Source organism: Danio rerio, chromosome 4 (assembly GCF_052040795.2).
Source record: "Danio rerio strain M-AB ecotype USA chromosome 4, GRCz13ab, whole genome shotgun sequence".
In the NCBI taxonomy this organism is placed as follows: Eukaryota; Metazoa; Chordata; class Actinopteri; order Cypriniformes; family Danionidae; genus Danio; species Danio rerio.
Genome location: NC_141024.2, coordinates 2,827,501 through 2,853,278, shown reverse-complemented (window position 1 = coordinate 2,853,278; position 25,778 = coordinate 2,827,501). Strand labels below are relative to the sequence as shown.

The 25,778-nt window shown below is 33.4% G+C and overlaps 1 protein-coding gene across 1 annotated transcript in view; it reads right to left on the bottom strand.

Moving 5' to 3' along the window:
* Positions 1-1,173: 1,173 nt before the first annotated feature.
* The window catches only part of zdhhc17 (zDHHC palmitoyltransferase 17), a 26,725-nt gene continuing 2,120 nt past the window's right edge, over positions 1,174-25,778 (bottom strand). Inside the window, exons 2-17 of the mRNA NM_001128382.1 lie at positions 19,142-19,239; positions 16,627-16,749; positions 16,455-16,532; positions 15,749-15,893; positions 15,269-15,333; positions 12,659-12,821; positions 12,196-12,321; positions 11,254-11,396; positions 10,073-10,173; positions 6,366-6,490; positions 5,928-5,990; positions 5,693-5,786; positions 4,509-4,592; positions 3,110-3,267; positions 2,930-3,024; positions 1,174-1,604 (exon numbers count right to left, since the gene is read on the bottom strand). Of these exons, the coding sequence (NP_001121854.1) occupies positions 1,466-1,604; positions 2,930-3,024; positions 3,110-3,267; positions 4,509-4,592; positions 5,693-5,786; positions 5,928-5,990; positions 6,366-6,490; positions 10,073-10,173; positions 11,254-11,396; positions 12,196-12,321; positions 12,659-12,821; positions 15,269-15,333; positions 15,749-15,893; positions 16,455-16,532; positions 16,627-16,749; positions 19,142-19,239 (1,800 nt within the window). The 3' untranslated portion in view covers positions 1,174-1,465. The remainder of the gene's footprint in view (positions 1,605-2,929; positions 3,025-3,109; positions 3,268-4,508; positions 4,593-5,692; positions 5,787-5,927; positions 5,991-6,365; positions 6,491-10,072; positions 10,174-11,253; positions 11,397-12,195; positions 12,322-12,658; positions 12,822-15,268; positions 15,334-15,748; positions 15,894-16,454; positions 16,533-16,626; positions 16,750-19,141; positions 19,240-25,778) is intronic.

Genomic DNA, 25,778 nt, shown 5'->3' with positions numbered 1-25,778 from the left:
CATCCTTGCAGGTGTGTTAAGGCAAGTTGGAGCTAAAATCTGCAGGACACCGGCCCTCCAGGACTGACTTTGGACACCCCTGGTTTAAAGGCAGTATAATACACTTTGATATTTAAATACAGTGATGAGAATGATAAGTTTAAGTGCATTACGGTAATGAGAATTAAAGATAAAATGCGTTTAAATCATGAAAACAATATTGTAATGCCAAAACCTACGAAATGAGCTTCATTTTCTTTAACCCAACTCAATTTTAATACTCTTAATTTTAATTTTGGCCTGAAATATAACCCAGCTTTCACCTCGATTCGTTTCATAAGACTCCTCCGCCTAAACTATTAAACATGCTGCAAATGTACATATATGCTGAACTGTAAAAAAAACAAAAATAAAAATGATGACCACATAGTTACTCTCTGAAAAATATTACATAAATAGATAAAAAATAAATATGCTTTAAGTCACATTATTTAAAGAGGGAATCTCGTATGTGAACGCGTCTGCACGATGCCCGTTTGATCCGACTCATATCCAAATAAAAGAATCACAATCAGACGAATCAGAAGGAATCGTTCAGCAAAGCGAAATGAAATGCTCACGTCATTATCTACTCAACATAATGTCGTTTCGAACAATTATGTGCATTACTTACTTTAGTCACACTTTACCATATGGTTTCATTAGTTAATGCATTTACTAAATGAACTACAAGTAGCATTTATTAACGACATGTACTAATGCATTATAAGCATCTAAATTCATGATTGTTAACAACAGTTAATTTACTGTGAGTTAACAAAGAACTAACAATGTTCAACTGTATTTCCGTTAAATAAAATGAAATAGAAATACTGTATTAAACAGATTGCTCATTGTTTGTTCATGTTAGTAAATGCATTAACGAATGCAACCTTATGGTAAAGTGTTGCCCTTACTTTCAATTAAAAACCTATTAAATATGTGAGCAGCGTGAACACTCGTCTAAATATCTCCTTTTGTGTCCCACAAAAGAAAAACATAGTTAAAGCGACACGAAACTAAGCAAACAATGACGAAACGTAATTTCACGCAGAACGATTCCTCAAAAACGGCTAATGCTAATCTTCAGTCTTGCACAAAATAGCGAACGATCTGATATCACTTTAAAAGGGGGTCACCGGAAGAAAACCAAAAGTAATAAAACGAACGCAAGCCGATGTGCGAAAACAAACCACGAAAACGTCTCTGCTGAGCAATGGAGGAGGGGTCGGCTGTGATGTCATCAGACTCCTCCCCTTCCTGCTTCTCGTAGTGCTGTCGATGGCAGGTGTGCGGGTTTTAGTTTTCGATGCGAACCGATAAAACAGCATGCGTTATAATCCTGATGAAGGAGATGGTCCCGTGAGCAGCACTTCTGGAAAACCTCTCCCCTCTTTATCTTCTTCTCCTCTTTCTGGTTCATTTATTCACTCGTCCATTCACTGCGCTACACCAGCTGGTATCCTGAGCCGGACGTCTGGTCGTACTCTATTGTGTACTGCGAGGTCCAGTCTATGGGCACGGGCCGCAGGAGCCCACAGCAGCGCAGCTCGAAGAAATCGATGAGGTTACGCATGCAGCCGTGACTGTGAAGGGGAGAAAAACTGCACACTGAAAACATCTGAGTAACTCTAGCTTTCCTGCAGGATGCTATTAACAATAATGATTTCAAATACTAATCTGGAGATGATGATAGTTTTGAGTAAGATAGGAAGTTAGGTCCCACTTTACATTAAGTGGTCTTAAATACTATGTACTTGCACCCAAAAATAAATGCAATGTACTGCAGAACACCTGTTGGGTAGATTTAGGGACAGCTTTAAGGGTGGGTTAAGGTGTAAGAGATGGTCAACAGTGCTTGGCATACTATATGTAGGCAATAAAATGTTTTGCTAAAATTTTTAGAGGCAATTACAGACAACAGTACTTTTTTTAAGCACAAAATATTAACTAAGTGTCATTTTTTGAAAGTGAGATATGTACACCACATGAGATTTGAATAAAATAGACTTTACATACTTTGTTAGGATGTATCTCAGCCAAAAAAGTTAGAAGTACTACAACAACAAAAGTTAAATTTTTTACTTATTTTTGACTTTTATTTTGAAATGCGCGTGCGACAACCTTACCATTTGACATGTGAATTTTCATTTAGGTACGACCCCGAATATGTAAAGCGTGGATTTACATATATTGACGACAAAAAAGGCTTAAAACCTCAGGTGCTCACACAAAAGAGCGTGAAACCTTCTTAATTAAAACGACATTTCGAAATCAAACATCCCAGTTGCAAGGACAAACCTGTGGACTATTTTCAAAGACGACTCCAATAGCTGAGGCAAGTTTGATCTCAGTTAGTAATTTAGTACTTCATCTTAAAGTTTTTATTCTGATGATTTTAAAATTATATATTAATAGAAATTAGCTTAAATTCATATTTAGTTACTTATTTGTTCATTATAATATATTTTGAATATTATACACAAGTTAAATACACTGATATCTTTTATTATATTTTACTACAGTAAATCAAACATTTAATTTTCATAATGATCATCTAAGTATTATTTCTTTAAAATATCTTTAATTAATTAAATAAATCTTTTCAACCTTAATTTAAATTTAATTTGTACTTTTTTTACAATGACAACAAAATCTGTCATTATGTTAATAACAAAAATAATGTTTTTTCAGGACTAATAGCATTTTAAAATAAATTGTTTTAATTTATTATTAAACAACATTTTAAACCAATGTCATTGAATAACACTGTTTAACTCTGTCATTAACACTTTATTCCTTACTGTTACATGGTTTTTCTCTGTAAAGAATACTATAACACTGTTGATGGTTATATATATATATATATATAAATATAAAATAATGAGCAAAATATGAAACAAAGACTCACTTGAATGGGCTCTCGATGGACGTGGCTGTGACTTTAAAGTGCTTATATCTTCTGGCGTTCATTCGCTCATTTGTAGTAATGCCCAGAACAGCAATCTATGAAGGACACATGAAGAGACAGTCAACAAACCCACAGAAACACCCGTTTAAGATGATGAAGGCAGCGTGTGTTTTAGCTCACCTGATAGAGCTGGCACATGATGAGCACCGCGACCCACATGAAGTGAAAGACGCTGTTGAGAAACATCCAGAACATCCACGGCGAGCAGGTGGCGATCTGAGTGATGTAGATCCAGAAGCCGTCTTTAGTGTAGCTGGTGGCACAGTGAATCCTCCAGTCTGCAGAGACCATGCTTTCATTATTTTTTGATAACAGCAATGAAACAATAACTTTTCTGATTGTGTTTTTGTGCTGGTTTAAGCCTGTCATAGGTAAAGAAATATGAAAATAAAAACTGCAGGTAGGAGGCGAACAAGATTCTGTGGAAAAGAAATGAGTGATTCAATGATTTTATTATTCAAAACGGCTGACTCTTTTATAGAGGATGAAAGTGTCTGAATCAACTTACAATTACAGTATGTGAAGATTCTGTTGCGATAAGTGATTCACTGAATCAACCATTCAAATGATTCATTCAAAACAGCTGACTCTTTTAAAGAGGAATCTAGTTGCTGAATCAAATGAAACTAACAGTATGTTGACAAGATTCTGCTGTAATGAGTGATTCACTAAATCATTCATTCCAATGATTCGTTCAAAACTGTGGACTCTTTCATAGTTGATGAAAATGTCTGAATCAAACTACACTAACAGTATGTATTGAAAAGATTCTGTTGCAATGAGTGATTCATTGAATCATTCATTCAATTTATCTGTCCAAAACAGCTGACTGTCATAAAGGATAAAAGTGTCTGAATCAAATTACACTAATACTATATGTTGACAAGATTATGTTGTAATGAGTGATTCTTTGACTGATTCATTCAAAAGATTCATCCAAAACGGCTGACTCTTTTTAAGAGGAATGTAGTTGCTGAATCAAATGAAACTAACAATAGGTATTTTTGCTGTAATGAGTGATTCACTAAATCATTCATTCAAATGATTTGTTCAAAACAGCTGACTCTTTTATAGAGGATGGAAGTGCATGAATCAAATTACACTTACAGTATGCGTTGAAAAGATTCTGTTGCAATAAGTGATTCACTGAATCATTCATTCAAATGATTTGTTCAAAACAGCTGACTCTTTTAAAGAGGATGGAAGTGCATGAATCAAATTACACTTACAGTATGTGTTGAAAAGATTCTGTTGCGATAAGTGATTCACTAAATCATTCATTCAAATGATTCATTCAAAATAGCTGACTCTTTTAAAGAGGAATCTAGTTGCTGAATCAAATGACACTAACAGTATGTGTTGATAAGTTTCTGTTTTAATGATTGATTCACCGAATTATTAATTCAAATGATTTGTTCAAAACAACTGACTCTTTTATAGAGGAATCAAATAAAATGATCACTGAATCAAATGAAATTCAAAGGATTACACTACACTTTACAACATCAAGTATACTTACAACAAATGCATCCGTACATCATCCAACAGATCATGCACAACAGGAAGAACAAGTAGCCCATAAAATAGCGATGGTTTCCACTTCCTGTAGCAAACAATGAGGAAGAGAAAACTTAATGGACTCCAACAGCATGTGAGTCACATATCCTGCTTTGCATTCCCTTTCATACTCTCAGCTCATCTGCTTTAGCCCAAGAAATATCAGATTTAGATAGTAAGATGTCAAAAATACTCTTCTTTTTTTATATAGTTTTTTCAGCCTGTATGTTTTGTTAACAACTAATAAATAAAATAAAATAAAAAATACTCTTCTTTTTCACAAATAGTGAACAATTATTGACGTTTCACATTAATATCAGGCTGAAGAGCATGCTAGTGAAGGCCAGTGGATCAATAAAAAAAAATATTGGGAAATATGAAGCCATAATTCTAAGAAAAAAGTCAGAATTTGTAGTTTCTATCTTAAAATTCTGACCTTTAACCTCATAATTTAAAAAATAAATACACAGAAATTTGAGAGATCAGGCTTACAGGGATTTTAAAATCCAATTTAAGACTTTTTAAGACGATTATGACCAACATTAAGATCTTTAATCAAAATGTTGCACTCTAGTAATGATATTTGAACTATTGCAATAAAGAACTACAGCAAACAATAAGAAAATAAAAATGAAAGCACTGTTGGAGCCTTCAATGCCTATTAGAGGTCACATTACATGCACATAAGAAAATAAAGGCATGCTTAAAATTAATTAACACAATACTTTAGTGATGTCAGGATATTTTAAGGCCCAAAAGTTAGATTTTTTTATTTTATACTTTCTTTAGACCCTGTGAAAAATATGCATATGAACAGAATTGACATATAAACCTACAAACAATTTTTTCTAAATTAAGTTTAAGCTATAAACAGAGTTTATAGACATTTATAAATCAAATGATTTTCTCTGATTTTTTAAATGAAAGCAACTAAAATTCTAAGCTCTATTTAGATTTGTATTATATTTTATACCCTTTATACCCTGTGAAAAGCATGCATGTAAACAGAATTGACAGATATGAACCAACAAATCCAAAGGAAAATAAAGTTTTAAGCTATAAACAGAGTTTATAGCTTTAATCAAATGTTTTCTTTATAAAAATCAATTGTAGAACTTCAGAAACAAATGCTACTGAAAAACTCACCAACGCAGTTCCCAACCCACGGACAGTGGTGGTCAAACTTGGCGATGCATCGATTGCACACGGCGCAGTGTTTTGACCTGATAGGCTTCCGTATCTGCAGAGAACAGATCGGTAAACAATGATTTAGGTGCATGAAAATTGCCATGCAAATCAGACGGTTAAGTTATCAGCACGCTCGAGGAGTGTTCAATGTGTTCAAACAGTTGTGCAGAATGAAAAAAAGAGTCATACTTACCAAACAGGTGCTGCAAAATATGCTGAGATCCAGACTGCCTGTTTCTGCCAATTCAACTATAGTCTAGAGATAAAGAAGAGGAAAGCAGATTACAGTTTCTGAAGGAGCTGGATTGTTCCTTAGCAGTCCAAGATGTACTTTTAAATATTTAGGATTTGCTGCATCAGCCTGGATAGACATTTGTCCTTCAAAAGATGTTTGCAGCCATGCATTTGGGGAAGAACTCAGAACTGAAGCACCAAAATGTGCATGCAACCATAATGCATGTTATGTTTGTGTATATCAGACATCCAACACAAGATAACATAACAGCATGTGTTATTGCATGAGTTATCTCCCGCTCTAAATTACCAATAAGGAAAAAAAAAAATAGAGCTATTTTAATTTCTCTTGTTACACTTGCTCTAATTACAGCTGGAGTCATTTAGTTTTTGGTACCTTTTTCTTCTGCTCTTCAGATGCTTTGATAATACCAGGGTCGGACTTCCAGGACTTGCCAAAGTTGTAGAAAAGAGCCAGACTGTTGAGCAGGAAGGGCAGGTGGATAGTGACGAATGGGAGATGTGTGGACAGTTAAGGAAGTTACGCTTATTAAATTGTAGACCAATAAGTTCTTATGATCATTGGCGATTACTTGCTAAAAGTCTTAAAAATAGTTTTGAATCAGACTGATCTGAATACATCAATCACATCAATCTCACACCAAGACATTTTGTGTTTATTAGACTTAAGTCTAAATGGCCTCAGTTCATTTATAATAACCTTTATTTAACCAGGTAAGTCAATTGAGAACTCATTTACAATGATGACCTGGCCCAGAGGCAACATGAAAAGCAGATGCAGTACAAAGCAGTAGGGACACAATACAATAACAATTTCACAAATGCAGATAATAACATAAAACCAACAACAACAAAAAAAAAACTAAAAACAAGCACAGTCATCTTGAACTATTGACTGGATTGAATTTTTAAAAGATGATAGTGGAAAGAAAGTGCTGAGCTTTAAGGTCTGCTGCAGATGATTCCAAGCATCAGTAGCAGAAAACTGAAAAGAGTATCGACCAAATGAAGTGCGAACTTTGGGTATGCAAAGGTTAATGAAATTACTAGAGCGCAGATTTCGACATGTTTCCTGAATGTGAAGAAGTGATTGTAAATATAGTGGAGTTTTTCTAATAAGAGTTTCATAAATGAACAGAAACCAATGAATTTGTCGACGTGATTGAAGAGGAGGACAAGTCAGTGAAGAATAGAGTTGACAGTGATTAGTATTAAATGGTGCACCAGTAACAAAACGAGTTGCTGCATGATAAATAACATCTAGTTTGTGAAGAAGAGTTTTTGAAGCTGATCTGTAAATTAAATCCCCATAATCCAGAATTGGTAATACTGTTAATTCGACCATTATTACTCTTGCTTTCAGAGTTTTTTTCAAATCCAGCCAAAATGAAGGTGTTCTTGAATTTGTTTCGCCAATTTGAAACCGCTCACCAAAGCAAACTTTTGGGGAAATTGGGTTTTGACTCCAAAACACCTTTGAGCTACTATTGGTTTATTGCATTTATGCAATGGTGTGTGTGTGTGTGTGTGTGTGTGTTCAGGAAATTCGTCAAAAAAAGTTCATTCAAAGTTCTTTCATTTCATTTGAAGTATACCTGGGACTTTAAAGAGATCTATCCTTAAAGGAATCCGATAGTTGACAACTAAGAAATCTCAATCCACCAGAGACGATTAACCTCAGGATGTCCACACACACCAAAAAACAACCTAACACAAGCAGAAATTCTGTTTCTCCTGTGAGTGGGTTTGCAGAATTGAGCTCAGCCAACAATTACTGCAGTAAAAAACCTCAATCCTCAGAGGAGAAGCTCTATTGTTGGATGATAAAGGAGAGATTGAAACAAATCCAGCCAGAATGCATCGTTTCTATTCCTGAAGCACCTGGACATATGGAGGATCTGTGCATGCCTAAAAAATCCCTCAACATCCTCCAATCGCACAAACCACATTTCAGCAGCTTTTGCTGGAGAAGCGGATCCAGACATGAGTCACGTCTGGAGTGGTTTGTTCAATAGGCGAGGAAACGGTTCAGCTTTGAAAATAAATCCTATTTTCCCGCAGTTTGACAGCACTATAAACACAGAAACGCAACATGTGTCATTACCAGAAAGCAACTCTGCTTTCTCGTGTGTGTACTTCATTTCTCTCACACCTAATGGTGGGCGTCTTGAACAGAATCTTATATCACACTATGAGTAATCATATGCCACACTGACCATTTATAGCTTGAAATGGTGCTTATTTACATTAAACAACCATGCACAGTGGCAATTTTGGGATAGTTCAGGCAAATAAATAGTGCACAAACCAAAGGATCTGATTATTCATAGCAGATGGCTGTAACACTTCAGTTTAAATCACAATTCATGCTATTAACTATTGGCTTCTTATCACTTTTTTTAGTAGTTATAAAGTATAATTTTACTCTACAAACCTAAATCACACCCAAAACTTTCCACTTGACTATCAATAAGCAGATAATTAGTAGTTCATTGAGCTAATAGGCTTAGTTAATGATTTGTTAATACCATGCATTGTGTCTTAAAATAAAGTGTTACCAAAATGACCACCTAATAGAATTAATTGCATTATTTTGGACAACCAAAATGTGTGATTTAGATTTTTTTTGTGCATCTTTATCTCATATAAATAATATAAACTAGTGTAAAAGCACCAATATTTATAGCAGATTTTTTTCTTTATATACCATAATGCACACCACTCCACAGTCTTCCTCTCACCCACATTATTTCACTTAATGGTGTCATTTTCGCTGCATTCATCATGTGAGTCACAACTGATTTAAGAAATCCACTGAAAATGAGCCTTATCATGCATGTCAAAGCTGATGCAGCTGCCCAGAGTTGTGTTATTATAATGCATAGGTCTTTTTTCTTCGTGTATGAGAAGCTGCTTTTACAATCCACATGGAAAAAACACAATAAAGACTTGAATTTAAAACTCAACTTGAATGAAATCAGCTCCAGATTTAAAAAAAAACACACCATTAAATAATGGATATGAGTTTAGGACCATTGAAAACATCCAGATATTGAATTGCATTGCTAAATTCACATCTACATCATCTGTTCCTTTTATTAGGTCCGTCACACTGAGTGCACATTTAAATGGGGCTTCTCTACAAGATCATTTTCAGCAGTGAAAAGAGATATTCCTGTATAAACTGGGTCAATCCAGCGACCTAGTTTTAAAAAGGGACCCATTATGCGCCTTTTTACAAGATGTAAAATAAGTCTCTAGGGTGTGCATGTGAAGTTTCAGCACAAAATACCAGGCAATAATGTTTTATAACTCTTTGAAACTGACCCTTTCAGGCTTTGTTGCTCCGTTTTGGTGACTATCGCTTTAAATGCAAATGAGATTGTGCTCTTTTCAAAAGAGGGCGGAGCTACAAACGCCTATAAGTCAGCATTGCAGCAGATTTAAAACAGGACTAATTTTATTTTTGTGGAAAACTAAAAGATAGAAGGTAGTCTGTGCATCTAAATCTTCACATTTAGAATGTTTCGTAGTCTCTGACCTTATTTTCAGCAGGTGAAAACTAATAGTGGACGGCTGCTTCTCACTCAGTGCAGTTTATGCTAATGAGGGAGAGATCATCACCGATGGGCGAGGCTTTCCATCTCTGATGACACGTACAAAGGCAGAATGTCAATCAAAGTGTTTCTGCAGACTTTTTCAAGCTTGATTATTTACTTTTTACCCTTAGATGCTGGCTATTTTTACCACACAACTGTGTTTAAACCCCTTATAAAAGTATTTTTGCCAAATAGGTCTCCTTAAAGTTTGCACTGAAAAACAAAAGACAGCAGAAAATATGTTTTTTAACCAATATATAGAAATGTTTAGCTCTTGGATTTAAAAAAAGGTGGCCTGGTTTTCCTGCTGTCAGCGTTCTGATCCGGATGTTCATTTAAACTGATATAAACTGATGCACAAATGAGTCATTTCAGCGAATGCTAAATCTGCTGCTATTGTTAATTGATTTAAAAGCCACAGCAGAACATGCTGGTTAAGTGAGTCGCCTCAAATCCACATTGTAATCATCAGCAAAAAGGATATCATTCCAAAACCAGTAAAACCAGGTGATGTACATCCAGAATTTAGTGGCCAGATAGATGCCCAGAGGAAGAGCGCTGTGCATGGAGTGATCAAAGAAAGACCTGGAAACAGAGATCACGTTAGCTCACATCAGAGTCCATTAAAATACTGTGAATAACTATTTAGCATTTAAACGTTTACAGTGCCTTTTAAGAAAATTATGATCCATTTAAAATTATTTTAGACCTAGAGGTCAATATTTCAGTGAAGATTTTTTAGGAGCCTGCGGAGACCCCGCTGATAAAAGCTTCAGAAATAAATGGCAAGAAGAATATCTGATAATGTGGGGGAATTAAGTATTGAACACGTCACCATTTTTCCCAGAAAACGTATTTCTAATGGTGCTGCTGACTTGAAATTTTCCCTAGATGTTGATAACAACCAAAGCAATCCATTTATGCAAAGAAAACCAAACTAATTAGTTTACAAATGAAGTTCTGTTTAATAAAATGAAATGACAGGGAAGAGGTGCTGAACACATGAAGAAAGGGAGGTGTAGTTCGGCAGTGAAAGCCGAAACAGCAGCTGAAATCTCTTAGTTGTTCTTCAGCAACCCTCTGCTCTTCCTCAGTGTAGATGAAAATCAGCTGCTTCAGTCCAACATCTACATTATCAGGATGAAGATGAAACCAGTGTGGACATTTCAGCAAGACAATGATCCAAAACACAGCCAAGGAGACTCTCAGATGAATTTAAAGAAAGAAAATCAAGCTGTAGAATGGCCCAGCCAATCACCTGACCCCAATCCAATCGAGAAGACAAAATAAAGCTCAGATTTGATAGACGAAACCCACAGAAGCATCAAGATTTTGACGCTCTGTTACACCCGAGCAATGCATGTGACTTCATTCTCCATATGAGAGGCGTCTTTAAGCTGCAACACCACCTTTCATTAAGTATTACATACATTTCAGTAGTTCAGTTCTTTCTCCTTGTGTCATTACACAGAACACATTTTTTGTTTAGTTTTATTTTTATATTCGTCTTGTTTGGGTTTTTACCAAAATCTGCTTCAATTCCATGTCAACAGCTCCTTTAGAAATGTTATTCCCAGGAAAAAAAAACATGACGTGTTCAATGCTTATTTCCCCCACTGTATAGGCAGAAGCCTTGTATAATGATTGCGTGTGTGTGTGTCTTACTTGGACAGGAATTGCACGACGAGCCACATCACCGCATACATCACACCCTTGATGAGCCACGAATCAATGTCCAAATCAGCAATAAATCCCACCAGCCAAATCACCAGGAAGGGAGTTCCCAACATCACCTTCTGTCTGAACTCCTGCACACACGCAGAAAATGGACAGATTCATTAACATCCTCTAAATCAGGGTGTCCAAACTCAGTCCTGGAGAGCTCCAACTTGCTTCAACACACCTGGCAGGAAGTTTTTAGTATATCGAGCTTGATTAGCTGGTTCAGGCGTGTTCGATTAGGGTTGGAGCTAAACTCTCCAGGACACCAGCCCTCCAGGACCGAGTTTGGACAACCGTGCTCTAAATGAATACTGTAGGTTACATCTGTGAGACTTTTATTAGAGGGATAGTTCACCCAAAACTGACAATTCTGCCATCATGTAGTCACCATTCCCTTGTCCCAAACACAAAGGAAGGTATTTTGGAGAATGCTGAAATCCGGTAACCATAGACTTCCATAGTATTACTCTCTCCTACTATGGAGGTCAAAGGTTTTATTTGTCTTCTTTGGTCTTCAAAAGAACAATAAGTCACTCATAGAAGTGTAAATAGCGAGTACATTTTTCACTTTTGGGTGAACTGACCCTTTAAGTGCAGAATACAAATACAATGGAAGTCAACGGCTGCTTTTTTACCAACATTCTTCAGTATATCTTCCTTTGAGTCATACACAATTATTTTTTGAGGGGTGAACCAACTCTTGAATAGCATTAGAAGACCCCTGTAAACATTTTAAGGCCATGAAATAAAATAAAGTCAAGACACTGATTCCTCCATAGAGCAAATCTCATTGTGTTTTCCAGCATTGAGACACAGAGTCTGCATTATTCAGCATGCATTACGCTGATTTCACCCTGACGTCGTCTAGTTGCTCAGATGCTCTACCTTGTCCATCTTGAGTCGTTTCAGATATGACGGGCTGTCGTAGCCTTTGGCCTGTCTGGCCTCCTGCAGATGATTGATCATCCACACATTTTTCCTCTGTTTAGCCAGATCCAGCGGCGTCTCTCCCTGCCATCACAAACACTATTAGACATATGTACGGTACATAGCATAAATGAGTATACAGCCACAATTTTGATCAACATTTTAGTGAATATACACAAGTTTTGGTGCATTTTATTCAATAAAAATAAGAGTTTAGTTACCAAACGTCTTTAGAAATTCTTAATTTTTCCTCTTTTTAAAAATTGCATTTAACATTTTTCCACAACGTATTTTGGGTGTGCTGATTTTGGACTGTGATTTTTCCGGTTTTGGATTCAGTACTGACTAATCTATCATTTAAAAGAGAGTCCATATATTGATTATTGTGACAGGCCTACTAACATAACCTACTGGACTTTACCTTGATGTTCTGTGCATCGACGTTAGCATTAGCCTCCAGAAGCAGGCTAATGACTGTTGTGTTTCCAGCCAGAACCGCCCAATGTAGAGCCGTGTTCTTATGATATTTATCACCCAGATTCACGGACACATTAAACGTCAGCAACAGTCGTGTCGGGTCAACACTGCGGAGCAATGCAAGAAAACACAGCTATTAGATTTACAACTTAAAAAGTACTACTTGTAACAAAGGATATATATATATATATATATATATATATATATATATATATATATATATATATATATATATATATATACATATATATATATACATATATATATATAATTTATTTATTTATTTTTTTAAGTTTGCCAACGGGTTTCAGCTGAAAAATATTAAAAAACACACACACACACACACACACACACACACACAGACCTGTGCAAAGTCATTTAATTATTAATCAAATACCATGATAATGATCATGCACAATATTGATATCTCAGGCACTTCAAAAATACTGTAAATAATAATACTTAATTATTTAAACTTGCTTTTTAAGAATATTCACATTATATTATCATTAACGTTCATATCAGTGTTTGAGACTTATTAGGAGATGTATTTCCATAAGCTATTAACAATTTTACATGTTAATCTGGCCCACAACATTAAACATTCGGACAATTTATAGGCGTTTTTTTGTTTTTTAGTACTATATAGTAAAGGTCAATTTGTTAACATCAGTTAATTAAACTTAAGTCAATGTAATGACCACTAAAAAAGTATTTATTAATCTGAGCTGGCGTTAATATCTAAGATAATGCCTAATAATGCATTAAAAAAAGTTTTAAATGTTTTATTAAATGGAGTTAATATCTCATAAATTTAAGTAAATTACATATACTTTAAATAACTATAATATGGCTACTTCTCAGTCGCGATTTGTTAATCGAGTTAAGAAAATATTAAAATGAGTTTAAAATAGATTAAATAAACTATAAGTTATGAGCTATTTTTCTCTGTTGATTTTACTAATAAAACATAAAAAAAATCATTGTTTTATTAAAATTAGGTAATATGTAATAAAATTAGTTAAAATATGTTTTTTTTTTGTAAATAATTTTGTTACGGCTATTTCTCACTGTTAATTTGCCTAATAAAAAAAACACATAAAAAATATGTAATTGTTTTACAAAATGAAGTTATAATAAATACATGAAAAATAAAACTAAATTAAAAAACTATAATAGGACTATTTTTCACTGTTGATTTATCTAATAAAACATACATTTTTTAATTTGTTTTATTAAAATTAGGTAATATGTAATAAAATTAGTTAAAATCTGTTTGTTTGTTTTTTGTAAATAACTATATTATGGCTATTTCTCACTGTTGATTTGCCTAATAACACATTTAAGAATTTGTAATTGTTTTATAACATGGAGTTAATAAATAATAAAATTAGTTTAAATTCGATTTTTAAATACCTATAATATGGCTAAATATCACAGTTGATTTGCTAAATAATAACAACACATAGACAAATATGTAATTGATTTATTACACTGAAAAAAATGATTCAAAGATGATTCCTTGGATAGAAGTAAAGTGGTTGTAAACTATTTATTTATGTTGAATTTAAACATACAAATTAAGTTGAACATTATTAAACTTAACTTGTCAGATTAAATTCAACCCATATAAATTATTTGCAACAATTTTGCAGACATCATTTTTCAGTGTAGATATAAATAATCATTAATTTTAAATAATAATAAAAAATAAATATATAAATAATATGGCTATTTATCACTGTTGATTTGCCTAAAACACATAAAACATTTTTAAACAGTAGTTGTAATAAAAAAAAAAATTTAAGTTGTAATTGTTTAATTAAATGGAGTTAATAACAAATAAAATTACATTTTTAATACCTATAATATGGCTAATTCTCACTGTTGATTTGCCTAATAACAACAACACATAAAACCATGTAATTGTTTTATGAAATGGAGTTATAATAAATAAATAAAGTATAAAATTGAATTAAAAAAACTATAATATTGCTATTTCTCACTGTTGATTTGCCCAAAAATACATTACAAGGCTGTATTTCATTTTTTTTATTATAAAAATAATTAATTATAATTATATTTTAAATTTGTGTCGCTTTTTTAATTATTTAATTATTTTTTATTATTATTCAAAGTTATTAACTAATGCCACTCAGATGTTTCTTAAATAACTACAATATGGCTATTTCTCACTGTTGATTTTAATGCCTTAACTAATGTTTAATAATTACCATGTATTGTAAATTGTCAATATTGTACTTCATCATGCTTTTGCAAATAAATTAGGCTCAAAACATTTGTTTACTCTGAACATGCAAGCACATAAAGCAATGCATTTAGTTTTTGTTGCTGTTGTTGTTAATAACCTGGCTACCAGATGACCACTTTACTATAGTTGTTATAAAAGATTACATTACTGCGAGTGTTTTAAAGTATTTTAACCAGTTATACTTTGCAACTTGGGTATCTAATATGGTAATAATATCATATATCAGGATTAAAGCTTCAGCAATACGTAACAACAGAAAAACATGACAGCATCAGAAGCTACCTGTGTGTCCGATACGCAGCCCACATCAAAGGGGTCATGCCATTCTGATCCATCATATCCACATCCTGGAGAAGCACAGAACAGACTTAAAAGTGAGATCAGACTGAGATCAAATGCATTTGTTATCGTTCCTAGAGGTCAAACTACTGTGGATGGAAATGTCACAGACGCCCCCTGCAGGCAGAGAATGGACAAATCCATCCTTTCCCATCAACCTTCAACATGCATTTGAGATCAGTATAGTTTTTTACATTACACATTCATTACTATAGCGTTCTTTTATACTAAACAAATAAATAAAAACAAATCAAATAATGCCAAAGATACACCCATACTAATATTTAAAAACAACTCAGCTACATTTATTTATCTATTTTAGGTGCGAATGCATTGTGAGGTTAATGAACTGTACAAAATGACGTTACACTAGTCATATTTCCTGTATAGCTCCGCCCACTCTGAGATCTGATTGGCTCATACCTGTCCCTTGGCGATGAGGTAAGCCACGATGGATGTGTGACCAAATTGAGCAGCCAGATGAACACAACTACACCCCTCGCCATCGATGAGAGACGGATCAGCGCCATACTTCATTAACTGCACCACCATGGAGAGATGACCTTGTCTGAATGACACACAGCAGACCAGAGGGGTCACACCATGATTACTGTGACACACTAGCAGTGCTCTTGCACATCATGCACATTTTTATCATAAACAGAATACCTTGCATCCAACAATGCAATGAATGATGACTGTTTTGAATTACTACATTACACTTTTTGCACTCACTCTCATTTTAATACATATTCAGTATTATGTTTTGTGTTTGTTTTCGTTATTAGTTTTAGTGATTTAATTTGTTTATTCACCAAATTTTTATATTTAAGACACTTTTCAAGCTTGTGTAATGGTTAAATTTACATCAAGCATTATTTTCGAACACCCCCTTTTACTTCAGCTCATTTTCATTCAAGTTTTACATTTAAAAATGTTTGCATTTCAGCTTTATTTTAATTAATCTATCCACTGAAAATGTTAATTAAAATGTATTAAATTAGACAATTCAATTACAACTTGAGAAACCGATGAAACTTTGACAACTGGATGGCTTATTAATACATTTTTGGGTGAACAATAGGCCGTATGCAATCATTTGTGCGCTTGTATTGCACTGAAAGGTCACCTTGTAGCCCAGTGCAGAGGTGTAGAGTTGAGATCTCCTCCCAGCTGGTCCACTATAGCACCTTTAGATATGTAATACCTGTGAAGAGAGCAGGCAGAGACGCTTCAGTAAGACATCTAAAGGCTGAGATGTAGCAAGCTGACTGTTGGCCATTGAGATTCGTCAGACATACTTGACCAAATCTACGCGGTTGTTGATTGCGGCCCAGTGCAGGAGCGTGACGTTTTCTTTGTCCGGCTGACGGACGTCATATCCGGCCTCCACCAGCTCACGGCAGCGCTCGAATATCCCATACCTGAGCACAAAAACAGATCAGTTTACAACACAAAACAGCCCTGAACAACACCCTTTAGACATTCTGCATACAAACACTGCATCAACAAAGTCAGGCTTTTGCTTATCTGACACAGTTTTGACAACATCATAGGTATCTACATGTTGCTGGATGGAAATTACAAATAATAAAAAACATATTTGTATATAGGGGTGTCACGGTGGCACAGTGGGTGGCACGATCGCCTCACAGCAAGAAGGTCGCTAGTTTGAGCCTCGGCTAGGTCAGTTGGCATTTCTGTGTGGAGTTTGCATGTTCCACCCCGTGATGGAGGGGGTTTCCTCCGGGTACCAAAGACATGTGTTATAGGGGAATTGGGTAGGCTAAAATGTCAGCAGTGTATGTGTGTGAATGACTGTGTATGGATGCTTCCCAGTGATGGGTTGCAGCTGGAAGGGCATCCGCTGCGTAAAACACATGCTGGATAAGTTGGCGGTTCATTCTGATGTGGCGACTCCAGATTAATAAAGGGACTAAGCTGAAAAGAAAATGAGTATGTATATATGTTTTCAAGATACTAGTCTTAAAGCTTAAAGTGCGATTAAAAGGCAAGGCAAGGCAAGGCAAGTTTATTTATATAGCACATTTCATACACAGTGGCAATTCAAAGTGCTTTACATAAACAGGAATAAAAAAGACAAGTTTAGGAACATAAAATGCAGACAATAAAAATTATTAAAAACAAATAAAAACAAAACAAAAGGCTTAATTAGATTATAGTTATGCAAGTCATTGTATAACAGTGGTTTGTTCTGTAGCCATTTTTTTTAATAATGTAGCATGTTTTTTTATTTTTATTTAATTTTTTTAAGAAATTGCTTTTATTCTAGCCAAAATAATACAAATATTGCTTTCTCCTGAGGAAAAAAAAACATTTTAGGAAATTCTGTGAAAATATCCCTAATCCAGTAGATATCATTTGAAAAATTTGAAAAAGAATAAATATTATTAGTATTATAATTATAGCCCTTATTTCACCAGGAAAAGTCAGATTGTGATTAAAAATCTCTTACAATAGCGTCCTGGACAGAATTTAATAAGTATTCAGTTCAGAAATAAAGATAACATCAGTCGTCTATCAAAACACACACAAAACAATGACAATGTAAAAAAAAATCTACAGGCTAATGTTTCAATTTCTAAATCATATCAAATCTCTTAAAAAGTATGTAGTAAAAACAACACTGTGTTTGCAGATTATTCCATGCAAGAGGTGCTGCATATTTAAAAGCCCATTTTTCCCCCATTTCAGTATTATAAATAATTATTGCACCGGAGGGATAATAATTTTGCCCTCAACTGTACAGAGTTCAAAATAGGCATGAGCCGGTATAAGATTCTGTCGATATGATAACCTTGAAAAAAATATCACGGTTTGACGGTATTGTGATCACTGCTCTGAAATATATTCTTTTTAAATGTCTGGGTAAAAAACAACAACCCCCCTTTGAACACAGTATATTTTAATTTGGGAAACATTCAAGATATTTTGTTACAGTAAACATGTCGGGCTAAATAATTCAAATGAATCATTGACTTCTGCTGTCTTCATTAGTTTCACAAACACAGATTTCTTTACAATTTAAAATGGCATCTTTGGATATTTTGTCTGTTGAAGATACTGTTGTCCTAAAAAAAATGTAAATAAAAAAATCTTTCACATACCTTATGAATGATATTACAAAAACAAGGTTTTAAAACCTTGACTTTCCAAACCGCGGTATACCTTGAAAACAGTTATCGTCCCACGTCTATTTCATACACATTTATACTACTAAAATTCCAGGACTTCCAAAACATCCAGGTAAATATTCATGACATAATGCTTTATGTAATATCTACATACATGTGGTAAATAAGAAAAATTGCAGGTTCAAATTTAAAGCACATAAAAAAATATGTGACTATCTATATAGTTTATATTTATATCTGTAAAATAGTTTTTAAAAAGTATCCTGCTGTCTGTGTGAAAATTGTAGAAATGTTGGCTTGCGTTGTCATTAGAATAGCAGTTAGAAATTGCTTCTGGACACCACACTCAAAATATGTCTGGAATTACGGTGAAAGCGAGTTGCTTACGGTGAAAGCTGAAACTGCGAGTTGCTTTTTACCCCAAGCAGAGAACGTCACGAGGGACGGACAGCGCAATTGTATTTAAATTATTGTATTTATGCAACATCACCATCTCAAATATATTCAAGTACACAGATATTTCTTTAAAAACTTCCATGAATTTTGGGTTTATTTATTTTTCCAAAACTTTACCAGGAGTGGAAAATGCCCTGCTAAAATTCCATGACTTTTCCAGAAACGTGATTGTGTGTGTGTGTGTGTGTGTTGTGTCCAGACTCACTGGGTGGCTTTGACGATATCCCAAGTGCTGTAGTCGTCCACGTGGCTCTTGCGGCTCTCGTTATAGCCATGGTTATAGTGGCTCTGGGGTTTAATTTCCTGTAGGATAAAAACACAGTCGGTTTAGAAGGATGAGTGATGGATCATCAAACCGAGGATCTTGGACTTGACATCCTATACATATGGTCGATTGCAATGGTGTCAACTCGCTCTGATATCTCAATCAAACACAAGCTGCTGAAGTTAAAGCGCTTTTAAAAGCTGACTAGAGTTTTCTGCTGTTCTGAATTCAGAGTTTGATGTATTATCATACAAACCATTTTGTTTTGTCAATCTTGCAAAACTATGATAGTATGTACAAAATTGGAAAAATCAGATATCGTGATATTGGACTTTTCAACAACAAATATTGCGATATGAATACAGTTTCACAAGATGTCTTCAAGATGTCTTAATAGCACTATTTGATGGTTTTCTGGGGAGTCTAACAGTAGTCAGGTGCAGAAAATAATCTTGTTTTTACTTTGAAATATTTCAAATTTGCACTAGAAACAAGACAAACATTCAAAGGAAGAAAAACAAGACTTTTTTGTTGCATCAATCGTATAAATTCCATATAAATAAAGTAATTAAGTACAATTCTGTGGCTCCTGGTCAACTCTAATGCTGATTCAACATGACATATCCTGTGATTCAACTATTGCAGATGCACACATTGTGATATCGATGCTGGAACGATATATACAGCCCTAATGCAGAGGTAAGCTAATCATAAATGATCCATACGCATAATTTTAATGAAGTACCAAAAAAAGTTGTTTTAATACTAATGCTCAATACAATAAGGTGTTCTGTAACTAAAAAGTTTGTTTAACTTTATAATTAGAGTAATAAAGCCGTCAGACGGTCAGATGAACGGTGAGAGTGATGACCAGCAGATGTCCAGCTTGAGCTCTATTGATTGGTGGGAAGGGTCTCTGTTTATTGTATTAAAGGCCCAAAACTGGAGAGACATTGATGTTCAGAGGAAACCCTAAAAACTGCCTGAACTAGTTTGACCTGAACCTCCAGCTTTACCCTGTACACCAGTCACAACTCCTTTGCATTCTCAAATTTATTTTAGATTTAGTATTTTATATTATACTTTGTGATTATACTATTGCTATTATTTTTTAATTAATATAAAATATTTTATGTAGTTTTAATATTAATATAATTACGAAAGCTCTATTGATTGGTGGGAGGGGTCTCTGTTTATTGTATTAAAGGCCCAAAACTGAAAAGACACCGATGTTCAGAGGAAATCCCAAAAGCTGCCTGCTCTAGTTTGACCTGAACCTCCAGCGTTACCCTGTACGCCTGTCACAAGTACTTTTCATTCTCAAATTCATTTTATATTCTATTGTAATTATTTTTAATTAATTAAACTTATTTTATATTGTTTTACTATTTATTATATATTGCAATAAATATATTTTTATCCATTCAAAAAAATAATAAACCACATTTTATTACAATCATTAGAGCTCTATTGATTTGTGGGTAGGGTCTCTGTTTATTGTATTGAAGGTCCAACACTCGAGGGACGTATTCAGAGGAAACCCCAAAAGTTATCTAAACCCATTTGACCTGAACATCCAGCGTTACCCTGCACACCTTTCATGACTGCTTTTCATTTTCACGTTCATATTATATAAAGTTTTTATATTATGCTTTGTTATTATACTATTGCTATTATCTTTAATTAATTTAAATTTTAATGTTTATTATATATATTTTAAGAAATATTTTTATAATATATTTTAAGAAATCTTTATAATTTTTTAAAAAATAATACACACAATTTTATTATAATCATAAGAGGTCTATTGGTTGATGCCTAGACTGCAGCTCTGCACAAGATGTTTGGCCAGAGGAGAAATGGTCGCGCCCAACTAAGCTTGGTTTTTCTCAAGGTTTTTTCCTTCACTTTCGCCAATTGGTGAAGTTTGTTTCTCGCCGCTGTCGCCACTAGCTTGCTTGGTTCGGGACTTGTAGAGCTGCGCATCGATGGATTTGCTCTTCAGTGTTTGGACTTTCAGCAGTGAAACTTAAACCACACTGAACTAAACTGAACTTCAACTCTAAAAAACTGAACTGACACGGTTTCAATTCACTATGATCTTCTATGTGAAGCTGCTTTGACACAATCTACATTGTAAAAGTGCTACAGAAATAAAGAAATTTAATCGGTAGGAAGTGTATCTGTTTATTGTATTAAAGATCCAATACTTTAGGGACACTGATGTTAGATGTAGAGAAACCCCCAAAAATGCCTGAATCAGTTTGACGCTGAACACCAAGCCCTTTTTAGAAATAAAAACATTTTGTTTATTTTATATTTGGTTTAATTAGATTTTAAAAACTGAGAAAAAGATGGACTCGGTGAACAAGGTAACACTGGAGGTTCAGGTCAAATTTCTAATAACAATATAAAATAATTACAAAGTATAATAAATATCTATTTTATCCACATAATTCCATTATTTTAAATGTATTTTATATAGAAATTTGTTTTGCTGTTAATATACATTAATTGCATTTTTAATTACTATAAATTGTTTTATATTGTATTTATTATTTATACTGAAAAAAATAATTAAACAATGAGAAAAATACTAAGATTTTTATAATTATAGGCTACAGGCACAAGAAAATTATTCATTCTAATAAAATATAATATTAAACAAAGCAGTTGCGTATATTTTGGGACTTTTTATCAAGAAAACATGGTCCTCATATCGTCAATGCAATATGGAATGCAAAAACAGTCTCAACTTACTGGAAAGTACCGTAATGTAAAGCTCAATATCTCAAAACCACTCACAATGCAGATCGAACCTTATCATTCTAATGTGGTGATCAGACTACAGAAATAACTCTCCAGAAAAACACATTACACTTTCAAAAATCATAAATTGACACAGTAAATGTTGTCTTTAAATTTACATATTAACTTTACAAGTAGGCAAATATAACACCTGCAAAAGATGCACTTTTCAGTGGGGTTTAGACAGCGAAAAGGTAAAACCAAAAATGCTGAAATGATCTGCTTCAGCGTCACTGCAGGACTTAATAAAGCTGGCTCCATTCAATATCTTTGCAGCGGGTATCAGAACAGTTGGTCTAATTGAATCGGGTCCTGGTGTTCATCCTGCCAGTGAGGAAAGCGGCTCTTACAGCATCATGTGACACAGACTGTGATGCTCAGCTTCCTATTCACACAGGAAGACACACTAAGACCCAGCTTGGTGCTTTATCAACAGCTTCTGGTAATGATGTTAATTACCTCATCCATTTATATCTTCAGCTCAAATCAACATCCGTCAGAACAAGCCTGGACTGGACTAGCCATGCAATCATCATCGCATATAAAGATGAAGTCAGAATTATTAGCCCTCCTGTATATTTGTTCCCCAATTTAGAAGATTTTTTTCAACATATTTCAGATTATAGTAGTTTAAATAACTGATTTATTTTTCTCTTTGCCATGATGACAGCACATAACATTTAACTAGATATTCTTCAAGATACTAGTATTCAGCTTAGAGTGACATTTAAAGGCTTCACTAGGTTAATTAGGGTAAAGTTAGGGTAATTAGGCAAGTCATTGTATAACAGTGATTTGTTTAATAGACAATCGAAACAAATATTAGTTTAGGGGGCTAATAATATTGACCTTAAAAGGATATTTAGAAATTACAAGCTGCTTTTATTCTAGCCGAAATAAAACAAATAAGACTTTCTCCAGAAGAAAAAATACTATAGGACATACTGTGAAAAATCCCTGAATCTGTTCAACATCTTTTGGGAAATATTGAACAAACAAAAACAATTACTGGAGGGTAAATAAATTAGACTTCAAGTGTAAATAACTTAAAACGTTTGCATGATTTAACTCTGTATTAATCAAATTACACATGTAATACATGCTTAATAAACCACAGATATGCCAATTAAATCAAACACACTATTTACAAACTGAACCACACAAGCAAAACCACAAAGCTAAAAAATGTTCAAGTGTTGCACAAGAACATGCTGCAAAACCTGATCACTTCAGATTGCTCAAAGCATTTTGGGAACTCATTGCCTCAGAGCATTTGTGTAACTTGTTTTTTTTTTAAAGTTAGTAGATCTTTCGTTTTTATTTTGTACTACAACAACATATTTATTGACTTCAGACTTCAACTTTGAAAACTGGACTGACATGGCTTCAATTTACTAGAACTTCTTTGTTAAGCTGCTTTTACACAATCTACATTATAAAAGTTATAATGTCTTTTTTATTTCACTTAATACTAATGTTATTTTAGCCCCCTTGATTAATATTATAGTTTTTGTTCATATTTAAACATGTCATTACATTTTGCATTCATTTCGGGTAATTATTTTAAACGTTAATTTCATTTCTTAAAAAAAAAAAGTCTATATAGTTTATAATTATTTTTTATTTGAGTTTTCTTGTTAGATTGTAAGTTTAATCAATCTCATATCCGTATGAAAGTATATATTTATAGCAAATTATAGTATATAAAGTTTTTAAAACATTTAAAAATAATTATAACAATAGTCCTCATTATATTGTCCTATAAAATAGTTAAAAAAACTAAAAATAATTATATTCATCCATCCATCCATCCATCCATCCATCCATCCATCCATCCATCCATCCATCCATCCATCCATCTATCTATCTATCTATCTATCTATCTATCTATCTATCTATCTATCTATCTATCTATCTATCTATCTATCTATCTATCTATACTAACGGTCAAAAGTTTGGGGTCAGTATGATTTTGAAATGTTTTAACAAGCTTCTCCTGCTCACCAAGGCTGCATTTATTTAATCAAAAATACAGTACAGATTGTAAAATGTTATTGCATTATAAAATAACAACTCAAAAGTAGTTTATAATTTAACTAATAATTTATTCCAGTGATTTTAATAATACATTTTCAGCTTTATTATTCCAGTCTTGGAGTCACATGATGCTTCAAAAATCACTCTAGCAATAATAATTATCATTATTATTATTATTATTATTGGTAGTAGTAATAAAAACAATAATAACTGGATCAATCATTTCATTAGAAACTACATACAATCATTTTAATAAATATTTAACAATTTGTTTTACATTTAATAAATGCCACCTTGATGAACAAAAAATAAATAAAAAATAAATAAACATGAAAAAAAACTGACCCCAAACTTTTGAACGGTATTGTATATCTATCTATCTATCTATCTATCTATCTATCTATCTATCTATCTATCTATCTATCTATCTATCTATCTATCTATCTGTCTGTCTGTCTGTCTGTCTGTCTGTCTGTCTGTCTGTCTGTCTGTCTGTCTGTCTGTCTGTCTGTCTGTCTGTCTGTCTGACAATAAAAGTTACAGCAGTCACATATAATTGTTGCATGCCAAGAATATATTCATAATTAATTATGTACAATTTTTATTAATGTTAAATTAAATGAAGCCATGTCTAGAAAATTTCTCAGGTATTTTATTAATCTTTATTTCTCTTTGAAAAGGGTTGTATATTTACTATATTACTACCAGTGAACAAAGTCGTCCTATAACATAAATAAATAAATAAATAACATAAGATGCTTTGAACACCGCCAACAAGATGCATTAAAATAAAATGACGTTTAAATAAAAGTTTAATTTCTGCTTTTATTTTTCACATTTTCTTTTAATTGCACTTTTGTTCCAATTAGCAAAAGAGCATTCATAACAAAGCTTCACATCTGGATAGCATTAAATATTCACCATTAAACATAGCATTAAATGTTCACCTAATTTTACTTTTGCTCCAGATTAGACTTTAAAATAAAAAGTTTTAGGCAGTTTTATTTCTTTTTAACATATTCAAATATTTATTGCTTCAATAGAGCTAATTATGAAGTGCACTTGGCTGTGTTTTACAAAATTATTACTGTTTGTTATCATGTTTGTGATGCTATATTCTGGCCTGCATTAATTTCCCAATGAAATAAAACTGAATTGAAATTGAAAATAAAAGTTGTTTAACTTAACTTATTATAATCTAACCTTTCAATGACGCATCACAAGCCAAACGGCCACATGCAAAACACCATATCTATCAAAGCTCCACATTCAAGCCTCTAAATGAACCAGCTCAACACCAGATAACACAAAAGATAGACTTTTGCATAAAATATTCAACTTGCTTGTTTAAATTCAGCCCATATAAACTGTTTGCAACCACTTACCTTAAAAAAACAAATTAGTAAATTTAAAGAATCATATTTTAAGGTGTGCTTGGGTCAGCATGACCATAAAACACTTATTCACTGAAACTACATGTGTGTGATGAGCTCTGGTCTGCCTGAGCATGAATAATTTACAGCAGGAGGTCCCATATGAGCAAGCTGTCTCACACACACACACAATAAACTCAGGGTTTGCACAGAAAAGTATGAAAACACAACGAACAAACTTAAAACTCTTGCTTTAATTTCCATTGATCTTACGTTATGACATACAAAACCTTGATTAACCTTAAAGAAGGTGTGCTATTTATTTATAAACCATCGCAGTATAATGCTGTCCGGCTCGG